Below are 12,608 nucleotides of genomic sequence, written 5' to 3'. Positions count from 1 at the left end.
AGTCAGTGGTAAATGCCAATAGGTTGGCCGAGGACAGCGGATAATAAAAAGGTGATCTTTGGATCTAAGGGCTCATGGAGCTTCGACACATTTGACATATCTGAAAGCTGAATCTGTGCTATCGACTTTTTTGTCTGAAGAGTCTACATTAAACTTTTTGTTTTTAGTCACACCTGATCTCAAATTCAAGTGCAAACATGCCTCCAAGTTTAAAGCAGAAATCCTGAGTTTTTTGTCAGAGGCCACCATCTAGAGGCGGAAAAAATGTATTGCACTTTAAGCCCCTCCCTACTTCCGTGATTACGGTTGGAGGCAACGCCCCTCATCTAGCATGTATTTATACATTTCAAAGATTTACTTATCTATGACAATTTTTGCCAACTTTGCATGAAACTAGGTACTTGCAAGCACGCTTGTATGCTCTCTTGACATCTGTACATAAGCAGATGTTTAACAATGTTGGCCAATCCTGACTGGCGCTCAATTCAATTCACATTTGGCTCTACAAGACGGGAGGGTGAGCTTAGCCAAAAAAAAAAAAAGTACATATTGCCTACATTATATCACATTACACGGCTAAAGACCTGTATTTTTATAGTTCCTTCTTATGGTCCTACAACCTCCCAAGGTGCTTCACAAAACAATCAGTCATCCATCATTCACGCACTGGTGATGATGAACTACAATTTAGCCCCAGCTGCCCTGGGGCGCACAGATGGGAGCGAGACTGCTGAACACTGGCGTAACTGGCCCCTCCCGACCACCTCCAGCAAGGCGGGTTAAGTGTCTTGCCTAAGGACACAACAGTTGCACTCTGGCGGGAGCCGGGATCAAACCTATAACCTGTCAATTACTGGACATCCCGCTCTACCTCTCGAGTTACTGCTGTAAGGCCATCACTTACGGATTAAATATAAAAATCATACATAATTCCTGAAAGGGGGTAAAATTTTCTTTTTTCTGCTTTAAATCCTGTTGGGGGAAAAAAACATTTTCTGACAACAACAAATTCTTCTTTTTTAATTCAGTTTCCCAAGATCAGAACCATACCATAGTTTATTTATATAGCACATTTAAAACACAGCATGGGAGCTGCCCAAAGTGCTGCACAGGTTGGACCAAATCACGACCAATCAAAGCAACAAAAACAGAAGATAAATATACTGATCAATAAAAGCAAATAAAAAGTGAGGAATACTAAGAACACAATAAAACAATACAACCAGTCATGTTCTAAAAGCCAAATCATATAAGTGGGTCTTTAAACGAGATTTTAAAACCGCCAATGATGGAGCCTGTTGAACGATAATAGGTAGAGAGTTCCACAAGAACAAATATGTAAATGTTTAAATTGCACATTTGGAGCCAGGTGATTTCTCAGCAGGATAGTAATGTTAAAACTCAGCCACAAGCCGTGGTTAAATACTAATTATTTATTCACTCTCTTCATTTTCTTCTAAATTCACAAACATTTTTCTTTATTTTTACATTGCAGGGGGATCCAGTCTCTAAAAACAATGTATTTGTTGCAGTAAAAACTTGTGAAAAATTCCACAAAGATCGAGGTGAATATTGATATTTTACTCAGTGTGCTTGTTAATCTATGTCTGCAGAATGAATAGAACACGGATTGCATGACCTCAAATGGCATATTCTTATATTGTGCATGTGATTTGAAAATGTGCATGGCATGTTTTAAGGATTAGAATCAGACAATAATAGCAGCCATGGACTGTTAAGTATGGAATTTAATTTTCAACCAAATCGGAGCTAGGATAATGGAGAATGTGCAACAATCGCTATCTTTAGTGCAAACAGAATAGAAAAACATGCATCTCCAGCGTTCTGGATTGTTGTCCTCGCATGAAATTATGGATGTGTTTATATTTTTAATTGTGTTTCTGTCGAAACAATGAATAAAGGTAAAGATCTTTTACAGTCATCTTCTTTGGGTTTTGAGAAACTTATCATTTTCCTGTTGAAAACAGCTCTTTGAATGACCTCAGTTTGGTGAAACAGATTCGTCAGACAATACCGATACGCTAATAGCTACGTTTCCAAGTTCTGCGACATTTCTGGGACACAGAAAATACTCTGACTCGGTCCCCTCAGCCATTTTGTCTCCATACAAAATTTGTTCTTTAGGGAATTAATTAGCTAAGATGACTGATTTGGCAGTGAGTGACATCAGGAAGACATAGACATAAATAACATTTAAAACATTTTACTCTGTGCCATGTTTTACACAGCTCACATTAACTCATTCACTGCCATCGAAGACTAAAGTCATGATTTCAAAAACAACCTCTCACTGCCATTGACGAATAAAGTCGTCAATTGTATATTTTACCAGACCATGAATTAGGAGATGGTTTTGGGAGACCGCCATGCCTAAAGCGAGGCGCTAACTGGAAAAAGCTCCTGCAGCTCACAGTTCGATAACGGATTGTGAAAGGACGGAAAAAGCTAGAAACACGCTGATTCTTCCTGATGCAAGAAGTGAGTCTACTCTTTCTTTTGGTAATTTTGGTGTTTACATGGTCATAGAGCACAATATTCTGGGACTCTTCCAAAAACAATAAAAATGCTGGCAGTCAGGGGCTTTCTGATCAGAAAATGGCTGGCAGTGAATGAGTTAAGAGAGCAGCTCAGAGATGTAAAAGATGGAATTCAAGGACCAAATGATACAGTTTTTTACATCTGTGAGAGACCACAAAGTGGCGTAAATTGCGGCATTGTGGGTGGATTTGCGATGCATATCTCAGCTTTGTGTATTTAGGATCGCAATTTTAAAGCAGCTATAATGCTAATAAAAAGAATTTTGCGCCATTCAGAGGATGCGTTCGAGGCACGGTGTGTAATATTTTTACTTGTGTAATATCAAATTCTGTGTTTCCCGTTCAGAAATTTGCCCATTTTCTTAATATTTCATAGAAATTTCAATGCATATTCTAAGTATTCCTGTAGCTTGAATTTTTACATTTTTAAATACATAAAGCTGCTCCATAGTCTTGAAATCTTGAAATACGGTAGCTGTTTAGGGACATACAAAATACAATGCTCTGCATTTTTCTTCTTGACTCTCTCATCCTCTGTTGAAAACACTGATCTTCAAGAAGTTGTAGTGGTTCTCCTTCCTCTAAACGTTATGCGGGGAATGGTGCTGTTCTCTCTGTGGTAACCTTGCTGGTTTGTGGAAATTTGTGCCTTCCATTTAGAAAAGACTAAAAAGTAAAAGAACTAAATTTCTTGCTGGATTGAAAGTTGGAAGTTGCTGATGACATATTAGGAGTGTTTTCACTACCGGAACTTTGGGGTAAATTTACAAGAACATCCCGATATGCTCATGTTTCCACCTGACCGGGCTGGCCGAACGGCCGTTTTCCAGAGTAGATATTCGGAATGGCCCGTTGGAGTTGCTGAGTGGAACTTTAGGTTAACTCATGCTGATTGGTTGTAACACAGTTGGAAATTACATCAGCAGATGCCGTTGAAAACAAATGGCAGTAGTAAAATTAGAAGAGTTGCTTGTGAAGCAGAATGGAAGCAAACGAAAATAAGCATCGATTGTGCTGCTTTAAAATTGACGTTAATAAATTCCCAAAACTGGAAAACATGGTGGAATTTCCTCACATCGTGGTTACTAAACTCCCAACACTGGAAAACATGGGGAAATTCCCACAACATCATGTAATTCATGGGGCTTTGTTGTCTCACAGAGCACCATAAAAAACTGAGCTTCTTCTTGGTCATTAGTTGCAACATTTTACATAACGCAGCTGCTTTTGTCCTCCAAATGAATTAAATTATAATATATTTCCACAGAATTAATTTTTTAATGTTAATAATGTTACTCTGAATGCTTTTTAGCGCTGATCAATGACATCACTCACTGCCGAAGCAGTCGCAATATGCAGACGTCTGTGCAAAGTCCTGAAAGGCCTGGAATTGAATAGAGACACAACAGCTGAGAGGACCGAGACGTTGCATCTCCTGCTCAGTTTCCCCCTCAGTATTTACCCTGAAGTTCCGGCAATGGAAGCACGCCTATTGCCTTTTAGATGCTTGTGGGCTACCATAGGTGCAATACCTACTCTGAACTGAGTGGCGCTGAGTCAGACTTTTTCACACACAAATGCTGTTCAATGACCAAAAGAAACACCTGTTTTTATGGTGCTTTGTTGGAGAATTAGGTTTTGGCCTCATATTGGGATTTCTGCTGCAATTTTGGCTTTGGGAATTTAGAAATGTTTATAAAGCAGTGTCAATGCTGCTTATTTTCTTTTCATCTTATTCTGCTCTGCCAGCAGGTCTTCCAATTTAAAAAATTCCGGTTGTTTGACGATGTCTTCCAATTTCCCACAAATCCCTTTCTGAGTACATACCCCAAGGCTGGTACTCCTTCGATTCCTGAAATAACCCGGAAAATGCTCCTTTTAGACATGCTAATATCGTTAAAGTGACAGCGTGTATTTTCTCTGGCGATAGGGGGCAGTACATACCTAAATCATTGCAAGCAAGCATTATTTTGTGTTCACGCAAGACCTTACCAACGGATGGCCATTAGGGTCAAAAGTCCCTTGGAGTGCAACCTCCAGCAAAATAACAAGAACATCAGATTCCCTTTCATCACTGGTAATAAGTGAAGAGGTAAATATGTAAAACAACAATGTTTATTAATGGTGACAGTTTTGTAACCATTTGTTACAAATCAGTTAATGCATTTTGTCCTCACAGACTTCCGTAGAAGGAAACATGGCATCCAATACGGCGAGACTTAAACGTGCACCCATGTATTTTAGAACAGATTTTTATGGTTTTGTAATGAAACTGCCAATATTTTTTCAACAACTGAGAATATTTTTATTAATTTACAACAACATAGCGATGGGTATTTCCAGAGATTAATGGTAAAACTACACATTGTCACTTTAAGGTCCGGTGAAATTAACCAGTGGTTCCGATAGTAGAAATGTGCCTAATCGCAGTCACATCCGTACTAAAGCTGATTACTGCTACCATAAAAGAAATCCAATCTCAAAATATTTGTAACGGCTGATTAAGCTGCTATAAATACAGAATTTTGTGGTTATTTAGATAAAATTCACTGGATAAAAGTGATTTGCAGCAGAAATGATAGGAGTTTGGTAACTGTAGCACTTTCAGTTTAAATTGTACTGTAGTTATACGTAGTGAGAAAAACATAAAGACCCACCTTGTTGTTTTTATAAAATTTTATATTAAGAAAGTTTTCAAGGAAAAGTAATTTTCCCAGGTAATGAGATGTTACAGAAGCGGGAATGTTTGGCCTCAGAGAATGAGAAGCTTTCTCTTTACCCTTCCCTCTTTTTCATGAAGAGCATGTAATAAAACAAGCTGTTTATCATTCAGTCCTAAACCCATCAGGTGGAAACAACAACCTGTTGAAATTCACATCCTCACCTAAACACACTGCTAAAATTGCGACAGCTAGTGTGATTATCCAAAACACCAATGTCTGTTTTCAGGGTCATAATGAGCCAGCAGATAGGGGACAAGCTATTTCAGAGCAATTAACATAGAAGCTGCATAAAGAGCATGCCATTAACTTTCCCGAGACTTGACGTAAATTCTGGCTATTAGAAATTCATAGCAGGGTCTTAAATCCCCTCCACATACTATTAATCAGAGGATGTGTTTAGGAATAAGTTAATGCCAGATTGGTCCCACTTGTCATGGGTCTACATTAATTTGGTTTGATTAAACTGTAATTGGGAGTCATCATCTTGTTGCTTTAATAAAGATGATGCTGTTATCTAATTCAACACGCAGTGAGGGAGCATTATCTTTTCTGCCCCCAATTAGAAGCACGATTTGGTGACAACCTTTTCAATTAGACACTTGGAGAGATTTTAATTGTGAGGCGGGTTTCAATCACAGAAGCGCTGAGTAGTTCAGAGAGGACATCAGTGGTGTTTGAGGTCTCATTTTATCCTCCTAATCTTCTAACCTTTAGCCTCTTTTTCTTTTATCCTCAAAGTATCGGTGGTGAAGTCAACCTGGGAGAAGGATGCAGGGATTTTAGAGTATTATAGTGATGTCACTGATGCCGCCATACCAACCCTTGACCTGGGAGTTCCCAATACTGAGAGAGGTGAGCTTCTCGGCAGCCTTCTCTAGTTAGTGCATGACATTTTTAGTTAATTCTTATTTTAAATTTTTTTTCTAGAGACTGGAAGTTTTCCCTAAAATGTTGGTTCTTTAAAGCGGAGGTTCACTGAGAAACATATAATAAGGATCCACATGTGGGTGAGGGAAGAAGGCAGGCAGACAAACTGGAACGAGTAACAGTCTTTAATGAGGAGAGCACGCAGGACAATGAAACAATGAACCAACCAGACAAAATGGACTATCAGGGTTTAAATACAGGAGGAGCTGGGACCTTGGGTGATTGGGAGACGAGAGGCAGGTGGGAGAAATTAACATGAACACAGGACTGAACCGAATGGGGGGGACAGGACAGGGTGTGACAGAAAACTGAGCTAAATATAAAAAAAAATGTCTGCTAAATAATTAGCACCAGCGATTTACACTTGGCACCCCATAGCCATGTTAAGGAGTGTTAACAAGCAAACCTCAGAACATCACGCCTTCTTTCAGATACAGGATGCTCTGATTTGTGGCTAAGAACATGTGTCATGACGTTTAACTTCACTTTAATTCATCTCTAATGAACCTTGTGTCTGAGTGTAGATTATGATTCACCTGCCATATAAAACATTACTGACCATCATAGGTATATATAAATCTTTCAATGTAATAATAACATTAATTTCAAACTTCAGTAATTCAAGCACAGATTAATCAACCTTATTAATTTAAGAATCAAGACATTATTATTATTCATATAACATTTGTCCATTCATTTCACGATTGATTAACTCATACGACCTGAAAATAGTCACTTTATTCAGAGTATGAGCAATCCTGCAACGTCAACATGTCAACAAAGCTGCGGTATCTTTCTGGGCTTGTTGGAAGCTAGGATGTAAAATCCACTTTAGAGAATGGAATTTATGTCAGCAGATGACCGGTGGCATGTAGGTCCATCTGTAGGTGAAAACTGACCATTGCTGGACGTTACATCAGGTAGGCTAGAAAAGTCCCTAGTAATCCCATGTGATCTGTTTTCAACTGTACACGGGTTGTTGTGACCATAGGCTGCACAGAAACGAGCTCACTCTGCATTGACTTTGGAGACACCCATCCAATATGGCGGCAATGCTGTTACGCAATCCAGCCCCCAGTGGGGCATCTTCGTATTCATGTCTATGGTCTCGACTAGTAGAAGGTAACTTTTAGCATTAGCAACTCCACAACACTGCAGAACTTGTTCAGGCTTGTGTTATTTGTGGAGATAAAACATCAATGTTGCACTTTTTACCTAAGAAAGGAGAACAAATCAAAGCAGTTGAAGAGGTCAGTTGCTGTTAGCCAATCAGATTCAAGATGTTCTTACATAGTAGTGAGTAAGACTCTAAATCCTGCCATTTTCTTAAAGTTTGCTCTGCTTGCACCCCACTCTGAACTAAAATAGCTCTGCATAACTCCAAATTATCTCTTCATACCTAAAATTTAAAGTTTTTTTCTTTTCATTGAAATTTTCTATTCAAGTAGACTTTGATTTTTTTCTTAGGATTACATCTAGTAGGAGAGATGGTAAAAATTTCTAATTTTTGTTGACAATTGTGGAGACATTGGTCGATGGATGTGTGTGATGAGGTGTCTGTGATGTTCAGAAAACTGCAGTAAATATCAAAACAGTTTTCTAATCAGTTGGGAGACCGTTTCTGTTAGAACCAGTCGTAAAACTTAAATAATTAAAGAACAGAAATCAAAGGGGCAAGATCTACAATCAGTGAGCTGAAAAACATCAGGTCACGAACAAAGAGTGGAGAGACTGGATGGTTAAAAGCTCAATTTCCCTCTGGGATTAATAAAGTGTTTTTTAATTGAATTGAATTGACTAGCTGTCAGAGAACCGATGGAAGAAAACAAGTTTAAGGATTGGTTGAGGGAATGAAAAGCAGTTGAGTGTAGAAGATGGGGGAAAGGCTGGTGGTCTGAAGGGTGGGAAAATTAATCTTAAGAACAGAATTAACACCAAGGAGCGACTATGTCAATTTTCTAAGTTTTTGGACAAGCAGAATTGCGCAGAGCTGGTGTGGATTTAGGTTTCATTTTCAGCTGTCTGGGCCTTGGTAAGTATAAACAAAGGACCAGAACCACTGGTTTCCAACTCCTTTGGTTTCACTTTGAGCCCCTGATGTGTGTCGTTGAAAGTTAACCGCGACTATTTTCCATAGTCAGGAACTTTAAGTGTACAATGAAAGACAAAAACAGGGAAAGACAAACAAGAGAGATGAGTTAAAGCTCTGCAGTGACCTTGAAGCCATCTTTGTGACGAGGGTGATTGGTGACGGGAATCTCTTCACAACAGATGCAGGAACTTGAAAGTGTAAATGCACAGGAGACAGTCAGTCAGAGACAGACAGAAATACCTATTATTTTCTTCTCCTGACTCAGATTTACCAGGATCCTTTCTTCTAAAGGCTTTTAGAGTTCATACACATAGCAGGGGTCAGTTAGAGTATCAGCAACCTCGTGTCCTTCTTTTAATTCTTCCTATCACACCCGCTGGTGTGTCTCCTGTCCTTTTTTTTAAGTCTTTTTGTGTTTTCCTTGATCTCTTTAATGCTCTTCAAGCCTCTGCTATTGTTCATTGTCCATTGTTTACAAAAACTGGTTACAATAACTAAGAACATACAAGTGGAAACGGAGGAGAGATGTGTTGGTGTTTTTTTGTCCCTATAATGACTGAAGCTGCAGTATTTTTCACAATTATGTTTAAGAGACTAGTTTGTGAATTTTGAACCACTAATATTGTAATAAAGGTGAAAATAGATAAAAAATGTATGCTGAATGTAAGGTTTGGAGACTGTTGAGCAAAAAAATAGTTTGATTTATCATTCAGAGGTTATTAGAAAAGTTTTGCATAATTTAAAAGACAGGCAAGATTAGAGACAGTGACCTCTAATTTATCACTGAATTGAAAGGCATTTTGGGCAATCTAGGATTTGAGCTGAGTGAAAACACAAATGTGCCGAGTACTAAGCCTTGTGGTACGCCACATGTAAAACCAGTAGTTTGGAGACAGGTTTATGATAACTTTAAATTAGGTTTTTCCTGGACTGCGTTTCAGAGGCAAATAAAATGTTTCATTTTTTGACTAAACATTTAATTTATTGGCTGTCATTGGTTTGTGAAGAGCATTTCAAGCTAAATGCAAGAAAAGTTCCAGAAAAACAAATCTCAGATTTTACCTTTAAGTTCTGGAGATCATCTCAGGACTTCTGTTTATTTTGGGAACCAGTGCAATCTCAACCCGTGTCTTGATTCTGAGTAAGTAAAAGTTACATGCTGTCTTTGCATTGAATTCAATTCAAGTTTATTTATATAGCGCCAAATCATGACAAGAGTCGTCTCAAGGCACTTCACATAATAAACATTCCAATTCAGGTCAGTTCATTAAGCCAATCAGAAATAATGTGTCCTATATAAGGAACCCAGCAAATTGCATCAAGTCACTGACTAGTGTCAGACTACAGAATAAATTCTATGTAAGATTGTTTAAATTTAATTGCACAGACAGCATTCATAATGCAGATGTATCTCTTGCCATCATTCTTGTAAAGAGGTCTTTGTGCATTTAGCACAAAGAAATGTGTAGCTCTTGAGGCTTATCAGGTGCAATCTCCAGTGAACATTTAGGCACTTTATTGAGGCAAAGAGGAACTTCATCATGTTTTAATAGAGCTGAATAGGAACAGGTGCAAATGAATGAATGAGACTGACTGTGGGGTTAGTTAACATATTCATAAATCTATGTATGGTGTTCTATTCCAGGTCACTAAGGTAGGAACTGATGTTCTCCTGGAAAAAAAGGCTTATATCATTTAAAGAAGCACACGCACATCTCATATTTAGTTGTAATTAACGCTTATCTCACAAATTCAGCTTTCTGCTTAATTCTTCTGTGATACAAATTCTTAGAATTTGTTTCGCCTCCTCCAGGGCATTGTGGGAAAACGTTTGCTATCTTGAAGCATTTTCTGAGTAAAAACACACAGAAAGCTGACTGGCTGCTCATTGTGGACGATGATACTCTCATCAGGTAAGAAAGATTTTTATTGACTTTTTTGTTTTTAGACAAAATAAGTCAATTAAAAACATCAGTGTCTGGAGGTGAAAAATCATTTTTTGTTTTGCACTTTTTTTTTAAACCAGCAAAGCTCTCAATTGGTATCATTTAAACTTGGACAGTTTATCTATCTCTTACAATTAAGAATCAACAGTTGCTGCACTGTGCTGATGGTTTGTTCATGCAATCTGCAGTAAAATATGTTTTATTTGTATGCTTGAGTCTAAATCATTCAATAAAACTCCAAATGAGTCTGGAATAAAAAGTAGAACAAGTGAAACATTTACAGCTCCAAAAGTGATTTATTTTTCTCCAAAAACTGATTTTTTCCCCTGATTATTAGTCAGAGAATTTACAAACCATCTATGTCTAATATTTAGTTTTCATTCGAAATTTGAAAGTGATTTCTTTTAACCACACGCCTACTCAGATAATTTCTAATTTTAAATTTGTTTAGGTTAATCATGTTGTGACTGATTCACACGTTTTTTGTGTGCTTACACCATCGACATTACGCAGTCATGAGAGGAGCTAAATCTTATTCTAGATAATCAGAGTTCAGTTTCTTTGATAAAATAAAGAAAATGATTCACTTTTGTTGTCTTAAGATGTTTTAGGCCATGTTTGGAGCTCACAAATGACTTTTAGTCTGCTGATGACTCGTTATTTTTAGTTTGCCTCGGCTGAGGCGACTGCTGCGCTGCTACGACCCAAAGGAAGCCGTGGTCCTGGGGGAGAGATACGGCTATGGCTTGGTTCACCACGGATACAGCTACATCACAGGAGGAGGAGGGTGAGGCAGATGTGTGTTCAGACAGAAAAACAAATACATTTTATTTCTTCTTCTTTTTTTTACGATTGTTTATACAACCCAACCACCATAGTTTCAGCTGCTCAGATACACCGATAACTTCTGTTAACGTGTGGACTTAGATCAACCAAATTAAACATTCTTGTGAAGAAAGATCTGCTAAATCTTTAAAGAGTGATAAAAAGAAAATTCTTTTGTGAGTTAGGTTTATTAACTTCCCATTAAAAGCATTTAATAGAGAATCAATCACTAAATAAGCACTTATTAGAAGGTTGTATTGACTCACTGAAACAAACTGGACAGAAGAGCCCTCAATGATTCATAATTCAGCACTCAGATGATGTAGAAACAGACTCAGGATTGGTATGTAAGCTTTTGAAGTAAGTCCCAATTAAGCTAAATTTACTGGAACAATATTAATGGGAAGCACAATGAAGCAAAAAGCATACCTGCAGACTTCTGTTATTTTCGTTTGACGTATGATGTACCAAAGCATGATTTGCAGCTTGAAGGCTAAAATTGATTGATAAATTTGAAATGGACCCATTCTTTTTTTTTTTTTTTTTGGATTTCTGTTATTCTCAACAATTACAAAAGCATATTGTCGTCAGTACAAGGGAAAAGATAAAGGAGCAGTATTTTGTTTTAACAAAAATATTTTTTCTTATAATGTCCCTATAACGTGGTCGATAATGGTAAAATGGCGATTTTGTGCATTCTACAGATCTTGATGTTTAACTTTTAGGGAGTACAGCAGCAACAGTGGGAAACGGTCAACAAATTATGCTCATTAGCTCTCTTCTCCGCCATCACATCCTGTTGCCAAGGGAACAGCCTGACAACTTTTTAAACCAAGAGGTTTTGTTTAAGAGTAACAGGCTCATAGCACCCTCTGATTTCTAATTTCCCAAAAAGAGCATTTCAGGCTTACAACTTTAGCAAAACTCTGCAGCACGTGTCCTGATGAAGACCAGGAGACGGGAGCACGTTGCACCAGTTTTAGAATCGCATTGGTTCCCCGTATGTTTCAGGATCGATTTTCAGGTTCTCTTAATGTTTTTTAAGTGTCTTAACGGTCTTGGGCCTTCTTATCTTTCAGAACTGCTTTTACCTTACGAACCCTCACGACCTCTGCTCCCGTTAAAAGGATATATGTGTCATTATTTCGAGAAATTTTCTCAATAAAAATACTTTAATACATTGCCGTTACAAGAAAGTTTCTTGTTAAAACAACTTTTATACATAGTCATTATACCGTTTTTTTGTTAAAATTACTTAACACATCGCCATTATGAGAAAGTTTTTTGTTAAAATAACTTCATTACATTATCATTACAAGAACGTTTTTCGTTAAAATGACTTTTATACATCGTCATTACGAGAAAATTTTCTGTTTAAACCACTTTTGTACATTGTCATCATGAGAACAATTTTTGTTAAATCGACTTTTATACGTCATACAAGAAAGTTTCTAATTAAAACAATTATTAAATGTTGTTATTACAAAACATTTTCTCATTAAAACAATATTTAATATCTCCTTATAATGAGAAACAT

At 37.5% G+C, this 12,608-nt stretch overlaps 1 protein-coding gene across 1 annotated transcript in view; it reads left to right on the top strand.

The window, feature by feature from the left end:
* b3glctb (beta 3-glucosyltransferase b) overlaps positions 1-12,608 on the top strand; it is a 30,566-nt gene that overhangs the window by 12,166 nt on the left and 5,792 nt on the right. The window contains exons 10-13 of the mRNA XM_015961612.3: positions 1,496-1,565; positions 6,020-6,133; positions 10,114-10,213; positions 10,914-11,033. Of these exons, the coding sequence (XP_015817098.3) occupies positions 1,496-1,565; positions 6,020-6,133; positions 10,114-10,213; positions 10,914-11,033 (404 nt within the window). The remainder of the gene's footprint in view (positions 1-1,495; positions 1,566-6,019; positions 6,134-10,113; positions 10,214-10,913; positions 11,034-12,608) is intronic.

Source organism: Nothobranchius furzeri, chromosome 10, assembly GCF_043380555.1.
Source record: "Nothobranchius furzeri strain GRZ-AD chromosome 10, NfurGRZ-RIMD1, whole genome shotgun sequence".
NCBI lineage: Eukaryota > Metazoa > Chordata > Actinopteri > Cyprinodontiformes > Nothobranchiidae > Nothobranchius > Nothobranchius furzeri.
This window is presented reverse-complemented; position numbering and strand designations above follow the sequence as displayed.